Source organism: Peromyscus californicus, unplaced genomic scaffold, assembly GCF_007827085.1.
Source record: "Peromyscus californicus insignis strain IS unplaced genomic scaffold, ASM782708v3 Scaffold_5__1_contigs__length_169319896, whole genome shotgun sequence".
In the NCBI taxonomy this organism is placed as follows: domain Eukaryota; kingdom Metazoa; phylum Chordata; class Mammalia; order Rodentia; family Cricetidae; genus Peromyscus; species Peromyscus californicus.
In genome coordinates this window covers 113,679,300-113,705,315 of record NW_026294573.1, presented here as the reverse complement: position 1 = coordinate 113,705,315, position 26,016 = coordinate 113,679,300, and the positions used below count along the sequence as shown (strand labels likewise).

At 45.7% G+C, this 26,016-nt stretch overlaps 1 protein-coding gene and 1 long non-coding RNA gene across 2 annotated transcripts in view; one reads left to right on the top strand and one right to left on the bottom strand.

Annotated features, from left to right (window-relative positions):
• Mdn1 (midasin AAA ATPase 1) overlaps nucleotides 1–16,780 on the top strand; it is a 147,377-nt gene extending 130,597 nt beyond the window's left edge. Inside the window, exons 91-102 of the mRNA XM_052714956.1 lie at nucleotides 818–919; nucleotides 1,830–2,031; nucleotides 3,445–3,609; nucleotides 4,875–5,032; nucleotides 5,994–6,083; nucleotides 6,966–7,081; nucleotides 7,871–8,045; nucleotides 10,648–10,721; nucleotides 11,278–11,392; nucleotides 12,616–12,679; nucleotides 14,744–14,886; nucleotides 15,479–16,780. Of these exons, the coding sequence (XP_052570916.1) occupies nucleotides 818–919; nucleotides 1,830–2,031; nucleotides 3,445–3,609; nucleotides 4,875–5,032; nucleotides 5,994–6,083; nucleotides 6,966–7,081; nucleotides 7,871–8,045; nucleotides 10,648–10,721; nucleotides 11,278–11,392; nucleotides 12,616–12,679; nucleotides 14,744–14,886; nucleotides 15,479–15,667 (1,593 nt within the window). The 3' untranslated portion in view covers nucleotides 15,668–16,780. The remainder of the gene's footprint in view (nucleotides 1–817; nucleotides 920–1,829; nucleotides 2,032–3,444; nucleotides 3,610–4,874; nucleotides 5,033–5,993; nucleotides 6,084–6,965; nucleotides 7,082–7,870; nucleotides 8,046–10,647; nucleotides 10,722–11,277; nucleotides 11,393–12,615; nucleotides 12,680–14,743; nucleotides 14,887–15,478) is intronic.
• A 2,262-nt stretch (nucleotides 16,781–19,042) lies between these two features.
• On the bottom strand, nucleotides 19,043–26,016 carry LOC128097178 (uncharacterized). The gene is made up of 2 exons (XR_008213801.1): nucleotides 25,629–26,016; nucleotides 19,043–22,419 (listed from the first exon to the last, which is right to left on the bottom strand). It is a non-coding gene; the product is annotated as an uncharacterized LOC128097178 (long non-coding RNA).

Sequence of the window (26,016 nt, the reverse complement as noted above, 5' to 3'; positions counted from 1 at the left end):
TTGTTGTCATCTGAAGGATCATCTTCCATTCTTGCCACTTATATATGCTTCTCAGGACACACTTAAGAATGTGTGCTGCAGACTGTATTTGAGTGATGTGCTTACTTAAAAAAGTCACTAGACTTACAGTTTTTTTGAGAACTTGGAGAAAGGTCAAACTGGGTTTGGTGCCCCTGTGCCTCTATCAGTATTTGAGTTTCCCTGTTGTTCAGTAGGCTTCAGTGTTCTGATTTGACAAGAGAACTCTTCAGTCTTGGCCTAGTGGTAATGGCAGCACTTGAGCTCACTCAGTGGTGTGCTGTGGGAAGAAGGAATATCACCGACTTGTTCCTTCACTGCTCCAAGGCCAGTTCCTCACCAGCAGTAGCTGTATTTCTTACATCATTCTACCACTATTCATTGAGTACCCATTAGGTGCTAAACATTTTCATTGCTCAACAAGTCTTCATAATAGCTCAAAGAAATAGATGAAACTGTTCTGTTTTCTACATTTTATATTTTATATGAGGAAAATAAGCCTCAGGAAAAATTCAGTGACAACCCTTGGGTGCATAAACTGGTTGACAGTTGAGCGTGGTCTGTCTGCCTTCAGAATAAGACCTTATGTTCCCATAGACAAGGAACAATCAGCAAGGCCAGGGCCCTGGGATTGGTTCAGTTTTGTGCTGCTGTCCACAAGCAGGGCTTTTGTTGGGGGTGGAATTAGCCTCCTGAGATTAGTAGAGCACTGAGAGAAGTTGGACCCAGTGCAGCCCAGCAACCATTGCTTTAATAGCATCTTCTTCTTCTTCCTTCTTTTCTGGTTTGGATCTCTTAGGAACATGGCAGTGGAGCTGCGGATGCAAACCAAGCGGAAGGACACGAATCCAACTTGATTGCACGTTTGGCCTCCCAGCAGCACACCAACAAAAATACCCAGGTTTCTGTCATTCTCTGTTAGATTCAGATGAAGGCAGGTAGGAAAAGATACTCTAAATGAAGTGGTGTAAATGTCCAGTGATGGGGCTAGAGAGATGTCTCAGCAGTTGAGCACTTGCTACCCTGGCAGAGGACCCAGGTTCTGTCCCAGCACCTGCATAACTTGGCAGTTCATAACTGTCCGTAACTCCAGTTCCAGGGGACCTTAGTGCCTCTTCTGACCTCCATGAGCTCTGCATACACGTGAACACACACACATAACCATTGAAAAAACAACAACAACAAATGGCCACATTTCTAGCTTGGCTGCCTTACCAGACCTAGTCTTGGAGAGAAGACCTGGATCAGGTTTTCCCCCGTTCCTGCTCTAGAGCTCAAGATCTGTGTGCTGCTATCCACCACCAACTAACCAGTCTTACTCTTTATATCGCCCATTGCTTTTCAAACTTAACAGTTTTTAAAACAGAGTATATTCATGCCCGTGAAATTCCTATACTCAAAAACCAAACCAAATGGTCTCCTAAAAGCCTACATGCTGTTCTGTCGCCAAACCACCAAAGGGACCTTTCTCAGAGCAAGTCAGTCACTTTCACATATCCATGTGTGTTTCTTTGCTTTCTTGACGTCATTAATTATATCATAGAGCCAGTCATGGTGGCATATGCCTTGTATCCCAGCATTTGGAAGCAAGAGGATCAGGAGTTTAAAGGTTATCTTAGCTACGTAGCAAATCCAAGGCCAGTCTGAGTTCCAAGAGAGGGGAAAACAAAAACCCTTTAATAAGCTGTATTGAATTCCACTGTTGTGTGTGTGGCTATCCCTAACTAACCTACTCCCTGTGGATGAGCATTGGTTGTTTGAAGGTTTTGCCATTGCAGACAAGGCTCTGATGGTCTCATTAATTCCTGCAGAGTTTTAAGAGGAAACCTGGGCAGGCTGACAACGAACGCTCCATGGGTGACCACAATGAGCATGTGCATAAGAGGCTGAGGACTGTGGATACAGACCGAAACCCTGAGCAAGGGCCAGCCCAGCCTCAGGCTCGGGTGGAAGACTCAGACACGTTTGAACATATTAAGCAAGACAGTGATGCATACGATGCACAAACCTATGGTATGGTGCCGGGAATACTTCTCCTTCTGCTCACAAAGCATTCTCTGACTATGCATGCCAGGCAAAGTAGAGGGGAAAGAAATAGCTTTTTAAACTAGTCTCTCAGTACAATATTTGTGTAAGGTAGAAATACAACTTGTTTCTAATACTAAGATAACCATCTCCAAGTGTAAATGGTCAGGGTTCTCCGGTAAGCCTTCTGTCCTCACAGATCGCTGGCCATATGCTATAAACCTGGTGCTGACCTTTCGTTTCTTGGTGTTGAACATTCTTGAATGTCCTTGAACAGTGAGCAGCGGTAATAGAACTGGAAGGGGAAAGTCAGTGGCCACTCATCCCAGTTCCTTTGTCTTTGATTCCCTTCTTCCCGGAGTGAACTGGTATGGGTGATGTGTACCTCTGAGCACAGGACAGAAATGATGATAATGCTTTCTCTTACCGTGTTAGGAACAGCAAAAATCACTGTATATATAATTGGTCGAGATCGTTCCTCAGGCTGGAGCATGGTCTTGTTCCTTGCTCACATTAGGGTGGTGTGTCATAGCCTCTAATAAGACAAGACCCCACTGTGGACCCCTGTGTAACACTGGATCTCCAGTGTTAGAAACACTTAATGACTTGAAGGTGATGGGCAGTAGATAGTAAATGGATCCTGAATCCTAGTTGTTAGTTCAGTTGATAGGAGTGCTTACCTAGCATGCACAAAGCCCTGGATTTGAGTCCCAGCACTACACAAAGCTACGTGGGATGCCTGTGTCCCTAGCACTCCAGAGCATTAGAAGTTCAAGGTCATCCTTGGCTACAGAACAGGCTAGTGGCCAGCCTGTGCTATGTGAAATCCTTTGTTACAGGAGAGAGGGAGAGGGGGGGGGGGGGAGGAGAGAGGGGGGGGGAGAGAGAGAGAGAGACTGAATCACGCCTAGTCTAGTCATAACCTTGGCAAGAATATATTCAGCTTTTACTTTATGTCAGAGACATTGGAATGCATGGTTATAGAATTTCTCAAATCTCTGAGAGCTATGAGGTCTTCAAGTTGAACTTGTTCAAGATTGAAATGCGTAGACTCTTTCTGTCCCCCATTTTATATCTAGTTTGTCTACTCACAAGTTACTGCACACTGTCCTTTCTGTTTGCATCAGTAAAAACCCAGATAAATGCTTGTTTCTCTGGTTATCTGTGTGTGTATACATGCCATCTTTATAACTTCTCTAGGAGGTAGACAATGGGCAACTGTGTCAATAGGACGGTGGGAGCTAGTGAGGCCCCAGCAAGTGCCTGGGCCCCATGATTGGTCAGTGGCAGAGCAGCGTTGTTAGAATCTTGAAAAGTGAAAGTGATAGAGACAGTAACTCGTTCAGCATCATTTTGCTCTGCAGAAAAATTCAGTTTTCTCCCTCTGTGCACTGTTGGCAGATGTGGCCAGTAATGAACAACAGCAGACTGCAAAGAACTCTGGACAGGATCCGGAAGAGGAAACGGAAGATATCCTCATGAATACAGAGGAGGAGCTGCTCAGAGCAGAAGACACAGAACAGCTGAAGCCAGAGGCAGTCAAGTCAGACACTGCTGTGGCCTCTGGTGAGTCCTTGGGAAGGAAGAGCCTAGAAAGTCCAGAGGCAACTGTAGTCAAGTCTATTCTTTGCTCTTTCCTGTTCTAATCTTTGACTTTGGGGAATAATTCACCTACCATAATCTATTTGAGGCACGAAAGATGGTCGTGCAGAATATCAGTCATCAAGGTGAAACAATTCTGACAAATTCATGGGTTTTTTTAAACATATATGGAAAAACAGAATAGTGTGTTTACTGTAGTTGTATAAGCTATTCTTGATCATTATAGAGATTGTGTTTTAATTACATTAAAGTATAAGCATAGAGGAAAGAATATTAAAAATAGTAAAAGAAATAAAATGAGGAAATGTATGTGAAAAGATAACGAGTTCCCATTTCATGGCTAACCAAATTCTGTTCCAAGGCAGGTTGGTTAGTTCAGTCTTTGAGATGGGATTCCATGATATAACCAGGCCAGCCTAGTACTCAGTCTTCCTGGGCATTCCAAGTGCTGACAGTACAGGCATGCACCACCCACATCCACAGTTGGTGTGCTGGATGTGTGCACTCTTGAAAGATAAATAACTTCCACCAGTCTAACAAACCTATGAAAACCCTGAGGATTGTGGCAAGTGGGAGGGGTTTTCTTCTGCCTCATTCCTGTCACTAACTATTCCTCAGCAACAGGGAAAGCAGAGGCGAGGCCAGAGAGGTAAGGAGGCGGGGCTAAAGGTGCTTGCTGTGTAAGCCTAGACCTGGGTTTGAAACTTGGAGACTCCTTTCTCCCCAACGCCCCAGAAAGTGGATGCAGAGAACCCACTCCACGAAGTTGTCCTCTGACCTCCACCACTGTGACACACATGAAAACCATTTAAAAACAGCTGCAAAAGAAGTGTGTGACTAGATTTGCCTGAATTCAAACCCAACTGCATTGTTATAGAACAATGTTTTAGTGTGGGTTATCTTGTTTGGTGGTGCTGGGAACCAGGGCCTCATCCATGCTGGACTCACAATAGAATTGGTCGTACAAGTACTTTAGGGAGTCACATCTTTGTAATGCTTGAGGTAAGTTGCTCCTCCCTGTTTCCCCTTCCAGGATGGCAGGAGGGAATTAGTAAGAATTGGCAGTGACAACAGAGACTAAAGGATGGTAGGAAGCAACATGGAGCAGATAGACACATGGAAATTGTTGAGTGAGCTGAGGTTTGATTCAGTGTTGGGACAGGCCGTAGTGAAGGGTCAGTCTTAATCTAAATAATGTGATGAATGAAACTGTCTTCCTATGAAAACAGGCTCTAATGAGATGGATATGGATACTCAAACAGTTCAAACGAAAGAAGACCAAGACCCAAGAACAACCGCGTCTCACCAGGAGACAGAGAAGCCAGAAAGAAGCCGAGACTCGACCATTCATACACTTCGTCAGTTGCTTGTGGATACAGTTTTCCAAGTACTGAACTCACTTCATTTTTAGTTTTAAGTTATTTTAGAACTTTATGGAATGCCAGCTCTTATCAAAAATTTTAGGAGGACTTTCGGTGTGACAGATACTCTTTTAGCAATTGGTACATCCTTTGTTGACTATGAAGTCATGCCCAGACTTAGCTATTGTGATACCACTGGTTCTTGGTATTGGCTGTTAGGAGCCATGAGGACAATTGACAACTTATGACATTATGTAACAAGAATTTTTTACTTAATGTTTATGTGTAGGAAGAAACTTTTTTGGGAAGGTACAGGGGTGGTCAGTGGGGTCTGTGTGTTTGAGTACATGTGGAAGCCAGAGACAACCTCAGGTGTCGTTCTTCATGTGCTATCCACTTTTTCCTCCTTTTTCCAAGTAGGCTAAGGAGGCTAAGTAGCCAGATCCAGGGATCCATCTATCTCTACCTCCTAGTGTTGATACTAAAAGTGTGTATCAGCACATGCCTGGCTTTTTGTGCATGGGTTCTGAGGCTAGAATTCAGAATTCATGCTTGCAAGATATGCACATACTAACTTAGCCATCTCTCCAGCCACATGAAGAGCCTTTTAACTGATCTTTGCCCCATAGTAATTGGACTTCGTAGAGATAGAGGTTTATCAGAAAGTAGGTGGCTCTGGAAGAGAAAACCCTGAGGTTGTCTGATATCCTCTGGTCTCCACATGTACACATGCATCTCTATACACACACAAAAAGAGGGCTTGGTTTATTTTTGTTTGACTAAACTGTATTTATAAATGATGAAATTTTCACTCATCTGTGTGGTCTTGCAAACAGGAAGTGGAATCATTTGATTGCACCCCTTAAATATGCTTAAGTTGTGAGTTCAGACATGTAAGTGCAACAAGGTCACACCACAGGAAGACAGCCAATGATAAGTTGTTGATAACAACCTGACCACCACTTACCTGTAGCTTTTCCTTCTTAGCCCCTTTTAAAAGATGTCAATGAGCTGAGGCAGGAGATGGAGCGGCAGCTGGAGACGTGGCAGGCCCACGACTATGGGAATGCAGAAGAAGTAAGTCAGAGCTGCTGGATGTTGTTTTTCTTCCCACAAAAGAGTTTGCAACTCAGTAGGTTCTTGGCTCCAGTTACATTTGTAAAAGGGAGAGGCCAATAGAGAGTACAGTCAGCCTCTTCTGTAAGCCTGGGTCTCCACTGATCCTGCCTCTTGTCACTAGATCTATAGTCTCATTAAAACACGTCTGCCAGCCTGGACTACCAAGTGAGTTCCAGGAAAGGCGTAAAGCTACACAGAGAAACCCTGTCTCGAAAAACCAAAAAAAAAAAAAAAACCCCACACGTCTGTATTTTGTTCCTTTAACTTGTGTTGCTGGCGAGGCAGAAAGAAGTTCATGCTGTGGGTCTTGCAGTCTTCCGGATCTTGGCTGGCTATGGAGTGTATTTATTTCATTTTAATGGTTTAACCTCTAAATATAGTGGTGTGTGTGCAAACCTATATTCTGTGTTTATCGTCCTCCTTCCTACCTCATGTGATCAAGTGTTCTGCCGTTATGTCTGGATCCATGCTGTGGAGAGGAATTTGTACTTATTGTCACTTTGCTTTTGAAAACTGATGGGAGCTCAGAGTGGCGACATCAGCCCCACCCAGAGTTCCTCCTTCACATATGCCGCTGTGCAAAGCATGCAGGTCCTATTCTTTAGGTGACAGGAGCTCATGGTTGATTTGTTTGTGAGTTCCCATTGTTAACTGGCCTATTTCACTCTTTTTCTTGAAACTGTAGGTTGTGGGTGTGGGGGCAAAAGGAGGCATTTTTACTGATGGAGTGAACTCATTGCCGCTTGCTGAGAAGAGCTTTAAAGTGCTTTTGCTGAAAGGTTCATGCAAGTTCTTTTCTCCCTCAGCATTCTAGTAATGATTTCTGTTTTGCTGTCCTAGGAGAAGGCTGCAGCTGAGATGTGGCAGAATTACCTAGTCTTAACTGCATCTCTTTCACAACAGCTGTGTGAACAGCTTCGTCTGCTATTAGAACCTACACAGGCAGCCAAGCTGAGGTGAGTCTTCCCTCTTGAGGCCCTTAGAGGTCACCGTTAACCAGCTCAGATGCACTCAGCACTGAACATGTATAGTGTTGGCTTCTGCTGTCTGGGCACCAATATGGTGTTCGATCCTGCTACTGTCCCCTATTAGCTGTACATAGTAACTGTGTGTACATGCATTTCTGTGGTGAAGAAATATATGCATGGCCGGGCGGTGGTGGCGCACGCCTTTAATCCCAGCACTCAGGAGGCAGAGCCAGGCAGATCTCTGTGAGTTCAAGGCCAGCCTGGTCTACAGAGTGAGATCAGGACAGACACCAAAACTGCATGGAGAACCCCTGTCTTGAAAAACAAAAAGAAAAAAGGAAAAAAGAAATATATTCATGAAGGCAGTTTACATTTCTGCTGTGTGGACAACAGACTTAGGTGTGGTGATGTTCACTATGTTGTGTTACTCAGCTAGGATCAGGGCCACAAAGATGTGGTCAGAGTCATGGTTTAGAACAGAAAAGGGAAGCTTACAGGGCTTTGTATTTAATACAGAAAAATTTATTTTCTAATTTTGTAAAAGGTGTCTTAGCTTTTCTGAAAAAACTTAGTTATTAGAGTCAGATCTGAGGCCAGGGCTCTAGCTGGCAGTTAGAAGACTCTAACCTTCACTCTTCAGTGAATGTTAACCTCCTTTTGCCTGGGGACTAGTTATTGGACACTAGTTTTGTTATCACTAATGTGATTTTTGTCTTGAAATTCTGAGGCGTGAGCCTGTGTTACACCATCTTTGATCCTATTGGGTTCCTGTAACAGGGGAGACTATCGCACGGGCAAGCGACTGAACATGCGGAAGATCATTCCATACATTGCCAGTCAGTTTCGAAAAGACAGGATTTGGCTACGAAGGACCAAGCCCAGTAAACGGCAGTATCAGATTTGTCTGGCCATTGATGACTCTTCCAGCATGGTAGATAACCACACCAAACAGGTGAGGAGGAGCGTGGAAACCAAGCCATGGTCCCTCGGGCTGGCCAGTTGTAACAGTATGGCTGGGCAGAAAGGAAGTGGTTGACCATGCCTAGGAAGGTGTGTGTTTCTAGGGCGTAAAGGGCAATTCCGTGATGGCACAAATATTTTGATCCCTTATCGTTTTAATACTGAGCAAATCTGGCAGTGTTTATTTTCTATAAAATACAAAAATATATTAAGCTGTTTTAAAATTGCATATCACATGGTTTTTGAAACCATTGTCTATTTGGTTTCTAGGGGATGATATTTTTTTTTGCAGTGGTATTATTATCTGGCATAAGCCAACAACTGACAATACGAATGTTCCAGGAAATCTTACAAAGTACCCTCTGAGTCTGGCTCACATCCCACCTCCCCATAACTTAGGGCAACTTAGCAGCTTTACTTTCTGGAAAAAAAAGTAAGGATTGGGCTGGAGAGATGGCTCAGCAGTTAAGAGCACTGGCTGCTCTTCCAAAGGTCCTGAGTTCAATTCCCGGCACCCACATGGTGGCTCACAACCATCTATAATGAGATCTGATGCCCTCTTCTAGTGTGCAGGCATACATGCAGACAGAACACTGTATACATAATAAATAAATATATCTTTTTTAAAAAAAAAGTTGGCCGAGTGGTGGCGGCGGCGGCGGCAGCGGCACGCCTTAATCCCAGCACTCGGAAGGCAGAGCCAGGCAGATCTCTGTGAGTTTGAGGCCAGCCTGGTCTGCAGAGTGAGCTCCCAAGATAGGCACTCATCTCATTCATTCCCTTCTCCTTTACACAGACAACCTGGTATCCTTACAGCCTTGTTTAGAGACGGATAGTTGAGCAGAGGAATGAAGAAACATAAGACAGTCATTTCATTTACAAAGGCTCAGTAGCTATCTTGTCCAGTTCTTCATTTGCCGTGTCTTTTTCAAGTTCTAGTTGTTGGTGTATAAAACTCTGTAATAGAGATTTGTATTTGCTGCAGCAAAGACAAAGGGCTGTTAAATGGGAAAACTGGGCAGTGTCCAAAGAAGGCAGTGGGTGAGCATCCTTAGCTATTCCACACCTCAGAATCTAAGATGAGAGGCGTCAGGGTTGCACTGACGTGGAAATGTGACCATTGTGTGTTCTCCACACCAGGCATGCGGACTGGACTCAGGGTTCAACTCTTGTTACCTCACAGCTTAGCTGTGTGGGAGTGCAGAAGGGAATGAGGTGGAAATCACAGAAATGCCCCCTGCTTTATAATTTTCAGTGGCTGACTAAGAAGACTATTCTTTTCAGCTTATGCACTAACCTGAAATTTAGAACCCACAAATTGGCAACCTTAAAACATTTCCTCCAAACAATTATGCATACCTAGTAATTGCTTCCCCCTCCCCCCAGGGTTTCTCTGCATAACAGCTCTGGCTGGCCTGGAACTCGCTCTGTAGACCAGGCTGGCCTCAAACTCAGAGATTCACCTGCCTTTGCCTCCCAAGTGCAGGGATTAAAGGCATGCACCACCACCACCCAGCTCTAGTAACTATTTTTAAATGAATAAAATTTTTCTTCGATTTATTTCATGGTGAGCTAGAGCTAGATTTTTACTTTCTTTATATAGATGGGAATATTATTTCCAAATATGAATCATTTCGTTTCAGGAGATTATCTGGCTGACTTGATACACAGTTTCTTTGGGCCTATCTTTAAACTGCAAAGGGTCTTGGAGCAGTGAAGCACAAAAGAAAAACAATAAGCACATTTTTTTCCCTTCCACTTGGGGGAAAGGAAAAAAATAGGAAATTTGAGGGGTCTTCAGATCACTTAGAAAAATACAAGATGCCCCCTTAATTTCAGTTTTCCATTTTCAAAACTCATTCTTCTCCAGTACTCTAAGACGTAGTGTTACACTCTAGGGGTCTAGATTAGGTTTATTTCCTCTGCCTGTTAAAGAATTAAAAGGCAGGAAAAATCTGAAGGGCAACAGATGGCAGCAGAGAAATCTCAGGCATCACAGACAAAATCAGCAGTTGAGGGAAAATGTTCATGGGTGAGGAAACATGCACATAGCAGACACAGAGAAAAGACCCTCTGCAGAGCAGAGACAGGGCTCAGAAAGCCAAAGAATCCCGATCATAAAATCTTCCAACTCAGTAGTATAGTCTGACCAAGACTTTAATCCCAGCACTCCACTCGGGAAGCAAAGGCAGGCAGATCTCTGTGAGTTGGAGGCCAGTCTGGTCTACAGAGCAAGTTCCAGGACAGGCTCCCAAAGCTGCACAGAGAAACCCTGTCTTGTGAAGGGGTTGGGGAGCAACAAGCAGAAAAAGATTTTATGTAGGCTCTGCTATGGAAAGAAAGAAAATTTGCATTTATGAAACATTTCTCAGTAGTGTCCAGAACAGACCATTCCTATCAGTGTAATGCATTTGAGTTGAAGCAGCTACAGTACAGAGGAGGATCTGAGGGGCACTCCAGCCTGAGTTGGTTGTATGACATTTCAGGACTATTGTTCACCTGTTTGCCATACGAAAAGTAATGGTTTATGAAATTTTGAAGCAAACTGGTTTAGAGGAGTGTCAATGCCTTAAACTCTCCTTTCTTCTTCATAGCTTGCATTTGAGTCTTTGGCTGTGATTGGTAATGCTCTAACCCTCCTGGAAGTGGGTCAGATTGCAGTGTGCAGGTAATGTTGTCTTTTAAAGCCTTTTTAAATTTTATTCTATGTATAGATGGATATTTTGCCTTTGTGTATGTCTGTGCACTGCATGCATGCAATGCCCTTAGAAGCCAGAAGAGGCACTGGGTCCCCTGAACTGGAATTACAGACCGTTGTGAGCCACCACGTGGTGTGGGTGGTAGAAGCCAAACCTGGCTCCTCTGGAAGAAGTGCTCTTTAACCTCTTGGCTTAACCACTGAGCCATCTCTTCATCCCCCAATGTTACCTTTGGGATTTGGGGGGTTTTTGGGTGGTTGTTGTTGTCGTTGTCGTCGTCGTCGTCGTCGTCTTTTTTTGAGACAGGGTTTCTCTGTGTAGCCCTGGCTATCCTTGAACTCGCTCTGTAGACCAGGCTGATCTTGAACTTGAAATCTGCCAAGTGCTGGGATTACAGATGTGTGCCAGCACCGCCCAGCTCTAATGTTTCCTTTTAATCCCAGTGGTGAAATCCTATCCCTAACCTTTATTGTTTTGATCACATGACTGAAAAAAAAAGTCACGTGTGTGGTTTTTCATTCCCAGTTTTGGAGAATCGGTGAAGCTGTTGCATCCGTTCCACGAGCAGTTCGGTGACTCTTCTGGGTCTCAGATTCTACGACTCTGCAAATTCCAACAGAGGAAGACTAAGATTGCCCAGGTACTCCGATCAAGTCGGGATGGTTTGCACAGACCCTAAAGCTGGGGGCTGGGGAGTGGCTCAGCAGTCAAGAGGACTGGCTGCTCTTCCAGAGGACCTGGGTTCAGTTCCTGCGGGAGGCCAGCTCCCGCCTTTTAAAGGGCTCCTATGAGGAGGAGAGAGGAATAAGAAACTTTTAGATAGGAAGATAGTGGAGAGGAAACAGACAGAAGCACAGGATAGCTTCGGGAGGACCTGGAGCAAAATCCACCGGCCCCTTCTGTTTCTTCAAAAGGGCTTTTTATAACAATGCCAAGAGGCAGGGTAAAAGACCTCCCCCTTGCTAGATCAAAGCATACCATACAGCCAAGTGCAGACCCTTCTAAACACCTGGTAACCGTGTCCGGGGTCCAATCATCCCCTTATGCAGCCCTGCTGGATAAAGCAAGCTCAGAATCTTGGACCCTGAGTAAGGTCTCACTAGGAAACCTCTTTGGGTCTCTACAAATTCCCAGCAACTACATGGTGGCTCACAACCACCTTTAATGGGATCTGATGCCCTCTCCTGGCATAAAGATGTGTATGCAGATAGAGCACTCTTACACATTAAAAAAAAATTCTAAAGCTGATGTTAAGAGACATTAATTTTTAGAAACCCCTGTCTCCTTTCTGGAATTAGGAGAGGCAGCATGAGAATACACAGTAGTAACCTCAGCCTGTGTGCTACTAGAACAGTTTTGTTGGTATCCTTTAACCAAGGTGTGACTCCTTTTTCTCAGTCCTCAAAGATCACTGATGTTAGCACAGTTGAGCACTTTAAACATTTGAAAAACAAAGTTACTGCCCAGTATCCTATCGGTCTGGTGAGTTTGGGCCTAGGCTCTCTCCCATCAAGCCTAGAGACAAAACGCTGGGAAGTAAAGCTAGGGATTTCCTGAGGAAGATGAACAACGGCCTTCCTCTCTTCTCAGTTCGTGCTCTCAGTCTGCCTTCTGCTTTGCTCACCAGGCGTATTTTCTTGACAGAAGGAAACTTTGGTTCCTGACTGTTCATGTTACCGTCATCTTTCTTCCCTTGGTGCCCTGTCGGGCACTAAGAGCGACTGGCCAGTGACAGTCTTGTCTGTCCTTGAGCATGCCAGTGCTTGGTGGTAAATGCAGCCTAGTGTGAAGACAGGCCCTGGGTCAGAAGCCGCGGGATCTCTAAGCAGGGAAGGGGAATATTGATCTGTGCTCTTCTGTTAGTTTCTAGAGTCTGCGGCCAGGATGTTTGCAGCTGCCCAGAAACTGGCACAGAACGTCAGCCCGGGTGAGCCACGTTCTTCCTGTCTGCTGACAGATTGCTTCTCTCTGTCTTTGCTGTTTCTTTCCTTGCTCTCTGCCCATCACCATCTTTTTTGTTTTTAATTAGTGAGTGAGTGTGTATGTGTTCATGCATGTGTATAGATGCATGTGTGTGTGTGTACAAGCCCGAGGTTGACACTGGGAATCTTCCTTCATCACTTATTTTTTTTTTTTTTTTTTTTTTTTTTTTTTTTTTTTTTTTTTTTTTTTTTTTTTTTGGTTTTTCGAGACAGGGTTTCTCTGTGTAGCTTTGCGCCTCTCCTGGAACTCACTTGGTAGCCCAGGCTGGCCTCGAACTCACAGAGATCCGCCTGGCTCTGCCTCCCGAGTGCTGGGATTAAAGGCGTGCGCCACCACTGCCCGGCTTATTTATTTTATTTTTTAAGACAGGGTTTCCCTGTGTAGTTTTGGTGCCTGTCCTGGATCTAGCTCTGTAGACCAGGCTGGCCTCGAACTCACAGAGATCCACCTGGCTCCACCTCCCGAGTGCTGAGATTAAAGGCATAAGCCACCGCCGCCTGGCTGATTATTAATTTATTTTTTGTGAAAGGGTCTTTCACTGAACCTGGAACTCACAGCTAGACTGGCCATCAAATCCCAGGTTTCCCCTCTCTCCCACTCTCCAACATTGGGATTACAGGCATGCATTATCACACCTGACTTTTGTGTAGGTGCTGGGAATCCTAAGTCAGGTCCATGCTTGGACAGCAAGCATTTTATCAACTGAACCATCTCCTGAGTCCCTCCAACCCCCCATCACCTTTTTACAAAATATATTCTCTATAGGAAGAACATAAAAAGATGGAATCAATGATAGAATTACTTATTCTGAAATTTATGCTGAACTCATTTTCAATGCTTATAAGTGATAAAGACACTAGATACAAATTAGTAGATATTTATATGGTAGATTAAGTGCAGAGTTATAAAGGAAGGGAGTAAGGTGTATGGAACGGAGTTCATGTAACTGTGGTTGCTTTCAGGCTTGAAATACCCAGTTGTTTAGCCCTGGTTCTGACACAGGTGAGGAAAAGGAAGGAAATCAGAAACATGAAATTAGCAAAAATCCAGGAAGCAATATGTATGAAATTTGGAGGGCATAACTCTAGGTTGCTGATTTGATCACTTCTGGTGGCCTGCTTATCTCGTTGGAGTCCATAAGGCTTGTAGATGACAAGGCCTGTGGGAGTCGACTCTGTTTGCTTGTGTGTGTGTGTTTTCCAGACAGGGTTTCTCTGTGTAGATTTGATGCCCGGCCTGGAACTCACTCTGTAGCCTAGGCTGGCCTCGAACTCACAGAGATCTGCCTGCCTCTGCCTCCCGAGTACTAGGATTAAAGGTGTGTGCCACCAACACCTGGCCTCATCTCTCTTCACTCATCTGAGTCCTAAGGAATAGCTTGGGTTGTCAGTCAGATAGCAAGTACCTTTATCTGCTGAGCCTCCTGTGGCCCACACTTGCTGTACTTTAAAGTCAGTTGCAGGGTTGGAAAGCTGGCTCAGTGATTAAGAGTACTTGCTACTCTTTCAGGGAACAGGAGTTCAGTTCCCAGCACCCACGTGGCACTTCACAACTGCTTATGACTCCATTTCTAGAAGAATGGATACCCTCCTCTGGCCTCTGTGGATGGTGCATGGATGTGGTACACTTACATGTGACAAAACACTCATATACATAAAATGAAAACAAAATCTTTGGCCAAGCAATGGTGGCATGAGCCTTTAATCCCAGTACTCAAGATTCAGAGGCAGGTGGATCTCTGAGTTTGAGGCCAAAGTCAGTTGCTTCACAATTGGAGTTGTTCTAGATTTCACCTTCCCTGAAGCACTAAGGGAAGAGTCTGCCGTACTGATCATTGAGTGTCTTGTGTCTCCTGAGTCTGACGGGCTCAGGTCTGGTGATGGGCCTCTCCTATGTGTGCAGATTGTGGCGGTTCCAGGCTCTGTTTGGCTTTAGAGACCCACAGATGGTTTCAGTTGTTAATGGGTTTTGCTTTCTCCCTTCCTCCTCTAATGTGCGGCCTCTGCAGAGACTGCGCAGCTACTCCTCATAGTTTCTGATGGACGAGGCCTTTTCCTCGAAGGCAAAGACAGAGTCCTGGCGGCAGTCCAGGCTGCCCAGAATGCCAACATCTTCGTCATTTTTGTTGTGTTGGATAATCCCAACTCACGGGTGAGTGATGGCCAAAAGCCACGATTCTGCAGATAAAGGGGCCCCTTGAACTTGCTCTGGAGTCTGGCTCAGCTCTGCCATCTAAGGTGCTGGTGCTTTGTACATTTCATTAAGCTTCCCACACGTGAAGAACACCCTTCCTGACACAGAAAGAACACAGGTCATGAGTAGGAAAGCAGGGAGTCCCAGACTTCACAAGCCCTCCTCTTGAGTCTAGGCTCCCTCTAGATGAAAAGTATGGCAGTTGTGAGCCCCGAGCACCTTTAGGTAGAGACCAGCCTCCCCTCGCCCGCGGGCGCTGGCAGACTGCAGGAGCAGTAGCTGCAGACTCACTGGGCTGACTGGGGTGAGTGGGGATCTCTCCGCAGAGCGCACAGACACTGTGGCAAGGAGAGTTTCTTCTTTGTCCCTCTTCCTTGAACTGCCCCTTGTCCTAGAAGGGGAACTCAGAGAGAGCTGCCTTCTTCGTGAATGTTTTGGAAATTCCTCTTATGTAGGAATAAAAAGTTTGTCAGCTGACAAGATCACCAATGAGCTCGTCAAGAATCTGATTTATTTTTCCTATTTCTTTCCAAATGTCTTTTGTTAACAGGATTCTATCTTGGACATTAAAGTACCAATATTTAAAGGACCAGGAGAGATGCCTGAAATCCGATCTTACATGGAAGAGTTCCCATTTCCATTTTACATCATTCTCCGAGATGTGAATGCACTTCCTGAGACCCTCAGTGATGCCCTGAGGCAGTGGTTTGAGCTGGTGACAGCATCTGACCACTCATAGAGCAGAAACCGCCTGTGGTGAAGCTGTGTGATCACAGCGTCTTCCCCTGGGCTCCCCTAGACAACCGTTTGTGAACTCAGTGCTCTGAGACTGCTTCTTCATCTTGGTTCTGGTTGGTTGGTTTGTTTTTTAATGTATCCAGCAGTTACAAAAACAAAAAATGATTGCACTATACGTTTGTATTACAACCTAGAAGAGCTTAGCACGAGCTCTTGAACTCCCTGCCTTGCCGAGCACTGAAGGCTCACAAGCGGTACCAGGCTCGTGACTAGGGACCAGGTAGAGGTCACACTGCCCCCTCTCTGGAGTCCAGCCACTTACTTTCCTCTGGCAGTGGCCTCGACACCTTTCTTGAGGGAATGCTTCCGGGAGCATGGGACTGTATCTGCCGGTCCTTTGGAGATCCTGTTGGTCCTTGCCTTAAGCTCTACCTTGGTTGGGTGCTACTTATCCTGCTTAGAAAGCAGGAAACGTAGCAGGAATGTTCTCATAACGCAACCAGCAGAGTTCTCAGCAAAGATGATCATAGAGCTGTGCGAAAACGAAGCAGCTTTTTGTGCCCTTCACAGTGGCTGCTCGGGAGACTATGCAATAATGGAAAGGGGCCCCCCCTTTCTTCATTCTGACTGCCATAGCCCCTTGCTGTAATTTATTCCTTAGCCACCCTTCCCCAGTGTCAAGAGGAGGAACTATTCCTCATACTGCTTTCAGGCTCCCCTGAGCCAGTCTCCCTGTGGAAAGGAATAATGCTGTATCCACAAGAGCTAAACAGCTCCATCTTCCCTCACTCACACCAAACATGGTAGTGGTGGGTTTTGTTTGCTAGGAGGTGGGGGCAGGTTTCCTTGGCCAGAAAGCAGTGTTTGAATACTTGAAATCATGTGCTGTGTTCTATTTAAATGTTGTTTGTAGACATTGTCTGTGCATCTGTCTCCGTGTCTGTTTGCAGCTTACACTGACGTGTGCCACCCTTCTGTGATGGTCATCAAAGACAGGTTGCTTATTGTTTAACAGAGTGTCCGAAGCATGTGCTGAAAGTTATATTATTTTTATTCGAAAACGCTATGCAGCTTATATTCTGAAAGCTATTAAATAATTGTTGAGTTAATCTTTGATCATTCTTTTAGCTTTTATTCTTTGAAGATTTCACATTATGCATCCTGATCTCACCCACCTCCCCGCCACCATCCTTTCTCTGCCCTTGCAACCCCTCCCCCCCCAAAAAAAATTTTAAAAGAAAATCAAGCGGGGGGGGGGGGGGGGGGCAGGAAGAATCTCATCGTGGAAGCTGTCTTGTGGCCCACTGAGTCACACAGTTCACCCTTCAGTCCTTTCGTCTTCACTTGAAAATGGTCGTTGGTCTGGCCCTAGACCTCTGACCTCTGCTTCACCGGGGATAATGGGCTCTCACTGGAGCTCCTCTTGGGTATCCTGTTGTCCTGTGTCGTGGAGATCCTGCTGTTTTGGATCTGTAAGTTTGTCCCCTTCACCTGCTCCAGCCGCTCACAGATGAGGTGGATGTTGGGGTGACCTACTCATAGTCCTGGGCCTGGGTGGTAGCTGGGTTGGTCAGCCCGCCAGCTACCCCCATCATCACCACCTGGATGAACTCTCCGGCGCTGCCTCAGCCGGACCACCCAGTGTAGCCTGCTGTAAGAAGCGGGGCCGGTTCTGCTCTCAAGGCCTGGGTCCAGCTCCCCCACACATACGCCCAGGTGAGTACAGGGTCAGCTCTCGTGTCCTGCCCAGGCTGGGTGTGGGGGCCAGTCTACCAGGTGCTGAAGCCGGTGAGGGACAGTCCTCCAGTTCTCACCATCACTTTCGCCTGCCACGGGTAGCAAGGGGGTGGGAGGAGCTTTCCCTCACACATGCTGCCACATGGCAGATGAGGGGGGGGTCCAGCTATCCTGACACTGACAATGGGGTCAGCTCTAGTGTGCTGCCCAGGGAAGGTGCATGCCCATGGTGAGGGGTCGGGGAAGCTTTCCTGCTGTAGTATCCAGCAAGGGGCAGGGCCAGCTACTTCAATCATTCTTAATGGGCTAGGAGGAATAGGTAAGGAGTGTGGGAATTGATCCTATCTGCTAATCAGACCGTACTAGCCCACAGACTTCTGGTTTAATGGTAAGGATGCCTGCCTCACTTTCTGTGGTCCATAAGCTGCTGCATGCCGGCTTGGCAGCAGAGGGAAAAGGATAAGCTGGCAGAACCACATGGAGTGGTATAAAGATCTGCTTTATGACGTAACGCTTCACTCACATTGCATTGACCACAGTTCTTACCAACATGTCTAGCTGAGGAGGGGCCTCCCAGATTGTGCCTACAGAGAATGATTACTTTGCCCATAGGGTAGCCCCTGGGGTTTGGACAGAATTCTGATAAACAGGTGCCATTCAACTAAGGCTGTCATTGGAAAGAGAATGACGAGCTTTTAGCCTCCCTCCTATCCCCAGCTACCCAGTCTGGCCAGGTATTTTGTCCAGATAGCTAAGTTCTGATATTTAAGGGAATGAGCAGCACAGTCTGCATGTTGTCTTCTTATTAGGATGACTCCCCTCCCCATAGTCTCAAAATCACCTCATTAAAAAGGCCTTGGAAGGTGAGTGTGGTGGTGCAGTGCACACTTGAGAGGCAGAGGCAGGTGGGTCTGAGTGCCAGGACTAATGTCAAAAGACCAGTAAAGCTATGAAGGTGCAGCGAGGCTGATCGTTGGTGTACTTGAGTAGTCGTGGGTTGCATGGTGTGGCAAGACGTCACTGTGTGAGTACAGTCTGTGAGACTTGAACAGCTATGAGGTTAATCAGCGTAATTTGAAAAGATCAAGTATTGTCATCTCTTGTTAACTGACAGTGTTTGACTATTCAGATGTCTACTAGAGCTGCACTTGGGTAACAGACTTTAAATATACTACTATATTCAAATATAGTGTATTTGAAATATACCGTGTTTAATATACTATATTCAAATATACTATATTTGAATATGGTATATTCACACATACCTTTTCTTTTTTTTTTTTTTTTTTTTCAGTTTTTCAATACAGGGTTTCTCTGTGTAACAGTCCTAACTGAAACCCTGTCTCGAAAAAAACCAAAAAAAAAAAAAAAAAAAAAACCAGTCCTAACTGTCCTGGAACTGCTTTGTAGATCAGGCTGGTCTTAAACTCACTGAGATCTGCTTGCCTCTGCCTCCCAAGTGCTGGGATTAAAGGCATGTGCCATCATCACCTGGCACATATACGATTCTTTCTCAGCGTTGTCTGTATGTCTGCTTACCATTGCATAGCCCAACTTGGTGAAGTTCCACCTATGCATCTCTGTAAAAGAGGCAGTGTAGATGTAACCATCTTGTTAAATAAGAAACACAGAGCCAATACAGAGATAAAAGCCCAAGAGGTCAGAGCAATAGCTAAGAGCTAAAAATCTTACCCTTCGCTGCTGCTTCTGTCCTCCTCAGCAAGAAACTGACTTTCTGTGTGTTTGTCCTTTTTATTGACTTTCTATTCTGCCTTCTCATTGGTTGTAAACCCAACCACATGACCTCTTCGTCACTGCCTGTCTGTACAGACCTCCAGGTCTTCTATGGTTGGTATTGAGATTAAAGGCATGTGTCTCCATGTTGGCTGTATCCTTGAACACACAGAGATCCGCCTAGCTCTGCCTCCCAAGTGCTGGGATTAAAGGCGTGCACCACCACCACCCAGCTTCTGCTATGGCTTGCTATTAGCTCTGACCCCCAGGCAACTTTATTTATTAACATACAAATAAAATTTTATTTCAGTACAAATAAAATATCACCATAAGGCAGAACATTCTGTCCTGTCCACCCAATCCCAAATACCTGGCAACCACTTCCCAAATTACCACACAGAGGTTTATATTAATTATAAATGCTTGGCCGATGGCTCAGACTTATTACTAACTAGCTCTTACATTTAAATTAACCCATTTCTATTAATCTATTTATTGCCATGTGGTCCGTGGCTTATCCTCTGGCATCTTGTTCCTTGGGCAGCTGGCTTGAGTCTCAATTCTGCCCTTCTTCATCCCAGTCCTCAGTTTGATTGTCTAACTTTATCCTGCCTTGCCATAGATCAAAACAGCTTTATTATCAACCAGTGATAGCAACACACACATTCACAGTGTAGAGAAGGGTCATTCCTTAGCACGTCTTTATACTCCATCCATTCCCACCTAGTCATCCATTGAGTGTAACTTCTGGACACCCATCTTCCCTTTGCCTCTGACTGTACTGCAGCTGGAGCTCTTTCAACTTCCAGCCTGACATTCCAACCAATTGTTTGTCTTTGCTTATTCCACTTCTTGCTACTTGTGACATCCAAGTAGCTCTTCTCCAGGTGAAAAGCCCTTCAGAAGCAAGGTGGAGTAGTGCACGCCTTTAATCCCAGCACTTGGGGGCAGAGGCAGGTGCATCTGAGTTCCTGGACAGCCAGATCTACATAGTGAGCTGCTGTCTCAAAAAAAGAAAACGCCTTCGGAGCTCCAGGAGAAGGCCTGGCTCTCCTGTCGCCTCCCTCCCCACCGCTGGTGACAGCAAACCAGAGTTGCTGCAGTGTGCCAGTGTTCCTGTGTTGTCTGGACTCCTTCCTGAAGCGACTCAAGTCGTGCCGTCTTGCCCACTAAACAGTCACATCCACCTTGGCAGCGCACTGAGGAACTTCCTCTGACCAGATGAATAAACAAAATACCTGCTGAACGTATTGCCAAAACAAACGTTACCTGGTTCCCTTGACTGGCAATAATGTCATGGATGTTGTCATTAGAAATGCTGTACCCTGAGCTTCCGTGCTCAGAGCCTCTTTGGGGCAAGGGCCTGTCCTTGGTCGTTGGCTAATGAAGGACTCTAAATTTGGCCTTATTATGTGTGATAGTCTGTAACTTTCTCATTTGAACTATGAGAAGCCCCAGGGAAATTGCCCTCTCCCCACAGGACTTAGCCTCATTCCAGACCTTCCCAGCTAGGGGGAGAGGATGTAGGGGTGGGAGTTGGTGGCTGAAGACATTCCGTGCCTCACACTGAGTCCAGAGATGGCTGTAATGTCCGCTGTACTCCCAGACAAAACAGATTGAGTCCTTCTGGTTCTGAATTAAGTTTGTGTACCAAATTCAGTTCTGGTTGAGAAGGCCAGGCTTCCTGAGGAGCCTTAAGGTCTAAGAAGGCCAGGCCTCCTGAGGAGCCCTCTTAAGGTCTGGGTAGGAAACCCCTGACAAGAAGCCATCCCTTGCCCTCTCATACTATATTGGGACCTAGGATTCTGATTTTGCCTTCCATGAGTGTTTGGGAGACCTGGATTTTGAATGGCTGGCTGGCCAGACTGTGTAAGTGACTGGATGCATTCTGGACAGATTTCTGCCCAGAGGGTAGAGTTTTTGTTATTAGTGTTTCTGTCTTGTCTCCTTTGGTTCTGTCTCAGGGAAAGAGAGCTGGTCTGTCTGTTCTCCAGGCTCACTTTGACTTAGTGGTGACCAGAAGCCAACTTGGGGTATGTGCTTCACCTTTTAGGGAGTGATCTGCTGCCCTTGTCTCCTTTGGTCCAGGAGTTGTGCTAATTCCTTTCCAGGATTATATTGATGGTTCCAGGAAACTGGCTTCGGATCCTTTTGTCTGAGGACTCCCTGGCCGCCTCTTCCTTTCCCTCCCAGGCTCCATGCCTCTCCTCACTTGGTCCCTCCTTCCCAGCCTTTTCTTCTGCTCTCCCAGCTCTCCACCCCTCAGCCTGATCTCAACCCCTCTCATCCCCATCATTCAGCTCCTGCACACAGTTTTGCTGAGAGCCCAAACCTAGTCGGCTCAGCTCCTGCTGTATGGATGGGGGTCTGCCCATGAAGTCTCACTGGCTGTGTGCTTGGGATTCTCTTGCCCTAGGTCTGTGCTCTTTGTTTCTGCACCAACAAGCCTGGGGCTGCTTGCTTTTGTTTCTACTTTTCAGTTATAGAGAAACAAACATCTTTTGGGTATGTTACACACACACACACACACACACACACACACACACACACACACATCTTTCAAATCCAAGCTGCTCCCTGACTTGGAGGGGCGGGAGGAGGGAGCCTTGTGCACATAAAAACAGCTAAGAGGTTAAAAGATGTTTATGTAATTGCAGGTGGTTTAGCTCTGTGAGTACTTCCCTCTCTTTTAAAGCTTTTGCTGAAATGTAAACTTTCAGGATCTGTTAAGATCATGGCAGCCTGAGGAAGGTGTGTGTGTGTGTGTGTGTGTGTGTGTGTGTGTGTGTGTGTGTGTGTGTGTGTGTGTGTGTGTGTGGTGGTTCAGGTGGTAGGGGTAGCTGTAAAATTCCAAGAAAAAAGGTCTGCTTAAAACTTGTAACAAAGTCCAGCACTGGGAGACAGGGGCAGGTAGATCTCTGAATTCGAGGCAAGCCTGCTCTACAGAGAGAGTTCCAGGACAGCTAGGGCTACACAGAGAAACCCTGTCTCCCAAAACCAAAAAACTGAAACAAACCAACAAACTTGGAACAGAAAAGATTGATAGTTAAAAGTCTGTGTACAGGTAATCTTAATTTACGACAGTATGCCATGTTCTTGTCACTGTTCTAAGGCTGTGAAGAGACACCATAACCAAGGCAATTTTTATCAAAGAAAGCATTTAATTGGGGGCTTGCTTACAGTCTCAGAAGCTTGGTCCATGGGCATCTTGGCAGGGAACATAGTGGTTCACAGGTAGACCTGGTGCTGGAGAAGTAGCTGAGAGTTCTGCATCCTAATGATCTGCAGACAACAGAGAGAACTGGATCTAGCATGGGTTTTTGGAACCTCAGCGCCACCCCAAGTGACTAAGCATTCCAGTATATGAGCTTATGGGGGCCATGTTTTGCTCTTGTTTTTTGAGACATGGTTTCTCTGTGTAGCCTCAGCTGTCCTGGAACTAATTCTGTAGATGTAGATCAGGCTGTAGATCAGGCTGGCCTCAGCTCACAGAGATCACCTGCCTCTGCTTCTCAAGTGTGAGGGATTAAAGGCCTGTGCCAGCGCTGCCCATCTTATGGGGGCCATTCTTATTCAAACCACCACTTATGTCATTTGGGTTCAACTCTTAAAGGAAATGAAATTTCAAAAAAGCAAAAAGAAAAACAGAAAAAAAAAATCCAGGCATGGTGGCACATGCCTTTAATCCCAGCACTTGCATGACAAGGGGATGGCCTCTTTTGCCCATATCCTCAATGTCTGGAACAACAGAGGAAAATCACTCTGCACTCGATGTCTCCCAAACTGACACAATGGGAACCATGTACCTAAGCCTGCCACCTGACTTAGGGGACTTGCACGCTAGTTCAGGTGGCCATACCCTTTACCTGGCTTCCAATTCTCCTTGTAGGAGAAAAAACCCATCCCAAGGCTGAGAGGTAATTACTTGATTCTGTATAGAGTTCCCAACAGAGTTTTAAATAATATAAGACAGAGACTGTGCCAGAGCCAGTCAGCACACCAGTCAGGGAGCAGCTTGGATTTGAAAGATGTGTGTGTGTGTGTGTGTGTGTGTGTGTGTGTGTAACATACCCAAAAGATGTTTGTTTCTCTATAACTGAAAAGTAGAAACAAAAGCAAGCAGCCCCAGCTATTCTTTACTAAGAAGAGGAATGAAGTGACCAAGGTAACGCCTTCATGCTGACTCCATCTTGTGTCTGTTCAGGAACCTTTTCAGTTCCTTAACGCCGTGAACAGTCACATCCACAGCACACACAGGCACTACCTGTGAACCACTATGTTCCCTGCCAAGACACTTAAGTGGCAAGTGTCATTCTGTGGCTCCCAGGTAAAGAAAACCACACTGCCTGAGAAGGAAGAAGCCCAGACTATGAAAATCCACCCAAACCAGCCTCACCTTCCAGACACCACGGGAACCAGCTCCAGCCCTGCTCTGGCTATAAAACTGGAAGCCAATGGGTACACATAGCCGAAACTAAGGAATCCAACAAGGGACATGGAGATGGGGTCATGATCCCCCTTACTCTCTTTGGACTCCTGGTAATATTGGCCATAATGTTTCCTATGGGCCTAGTCCCAATGGCTGTATCTAAAAGTAATGGCTTTGTAAAAAAACAAAAATTACCTGATTTATGTATTGAGTTATTCCTAACTGCGTCCAAATAACAGTTGGCCCTTACAAATGATAGATTTGAGAGGGCCAGTCATCTCTGGTTCCATAGCTTGTTTGATTGGAATCCACACCTTACTCACAGGCCCATGGGCCCTTATATCCTCCTCCTATGGCTAATGATCCTGAGGAACTAGCACCTGCCCTCTCATAGAAATCAAAGATTTCTATTTGATTTCTATTCTTTACTAAGAAGAGGAATGAAGTGACCAAGGTAACGCCTTCATGCTGACTCCATCTTGTGTCTGTTCAGGAACCTTTTCAGTTCCTTAACCCCGTGAACAGTCACATCCACCTTGGCAGCATGTTCAGGGCTTTCCACGGCTCAGATGTAATAACCAAAATATCTGCTGGTTGTATAGTCAAAACAAATGTGACCATGTCCCCTGACCTACTCCTGACGATGATGTCACTGTGGTTTTGTCTTTAAAAATGCTGTACCCTGAGCTTCGGCACTGAGAGTTTATAAGAGGAAGGGCCTACTCTCAGTCAATTTAGTGACACTGTATTGACCTTACGAGCTTTCCTATCCAAAACATAAATCTCTAAGCCAAGGAATTTATGTCCCTATGACAACCCCGCCTGTGGCTAGCATCCTTGTTTGTAGAGGAAAAGAATGTACAAAATACCTGTTCTTGGCGCCCAATTTATAGACCCAGCACTAATTCAGAATTCCAATAAATATCACCAGGTGATGCGGAGAGAAACAGCTCAGTACCTTTCCAAGGATTATAGTGAGCAACAATAAAATATTCTAACAAGAAACTACTGATCTGCCAGACACCCTGTAGGGTAAAAGGGCCAGGAAAAACACCCTGACCCTGACTTGACCCCAAGACCAGGGCCAAGGACTTGAAATCCCACCAATCGCTGAGCTTGCCCCAGAATCAGGCCACAAAAAAAACACCAATTCCAAGCAACCCCAGAAAAGAAACCCTATATAATCTCTGCATTCTGTGGAGTTTGTTGTGTCTCATCTTAGAGACAGCCCCCCTGCTGGATTTTCCCCCTCCCAATAAATCTCTTGAGTGAGGTCTGTTGTGCAGTGTGACGCTGTCCCCAGAGCAGAGGCCAGCTATAACAGCTTTTGAGGGAGCTGTAGTGAAGATGAACTGTAAGACTTTTTCACTGGGGAAACTTTCCCCCAGCAGAGCAGAGCTCTAACGCTTGGCTGGACCTGGGCAGTGCTGTAAAACTCCACTGGCCAGAGCAGATGTGTTACACTTGCACTTGGGAAACCTTTCCCCTGAGCAGAGCTGCAGAGAGCTTATGATGATTTTGTAGCATTCCTTGGCTTCTGACAGCCAGGGTACCTTTCCATCTGAACTCCAATGCTCACATCCTCCCATCCACCAAAAAAAAAAAAAAAAAGATAATTTATAGAGCATAATGCTAGTTCAAGATTAAAACAAACCTGAGCAGATTCAGCCCTAAAAGACCCTCTGGTCAAAAAGATTACCACAATGGCCAGGGAAAGTTAGGGATTGCATAGTGATTTTGAATTCTCAGTCTAGTGGTGGGAAAAGAACTTAGATCCATATTACGCCATAAATAAAAATAACTTTTAGACGGAGTAAAAATATTTAAAGAGAACTGATCAGTACAATACAATTTTACAACAGCTGTGAGTCGAAGATGAAACTGTAAAGTCTCAAAAGAACAAACACGTTAGAGTATAATGTATAAAGAAATTACCCAAGGGCCACTGAAAGGGCTCAGACAGTAAAGGTACTTCCCACCAACCCTGATTACTCGAGTTTGATCCTCAAGCTCCCACAATAGAGAAAAACTGAAAAAGCTCACGGCGTTGAGCATTACTCACGATGCCTGTGAAAGTAAACACTGAGAATTAGAGCTATATGTATCTGGAGCTGTTCTGACACACTGCGAGGTGTGTGTTGGGGACAAAACAAAAAAGTCAGAGGCCCCATGAGTAGGGAAAGAGCACGGAACCGCAGCGATCGCGGTGACTACCGGCTGGAGGGTGAAGCTCAGAGAAAAAAGCTTGCAGGATGCAAGGTGAAATGGCTACTTTAAAGGTCAGTCTTTTCGGTTACACATCAAGGGTGCTCAAAAAGCGCACAGCTCCTCTCCTCCGGTGAAAAGCTTAAGCTCCTAGGTGACAAGCTCCTCGCGGCGTTCGAGCTGGGTAACCCCCAGCAGAAACTCAAGACTCAAGCGTCGGGCTCCTGGGAACCGGGCTCGCCCGC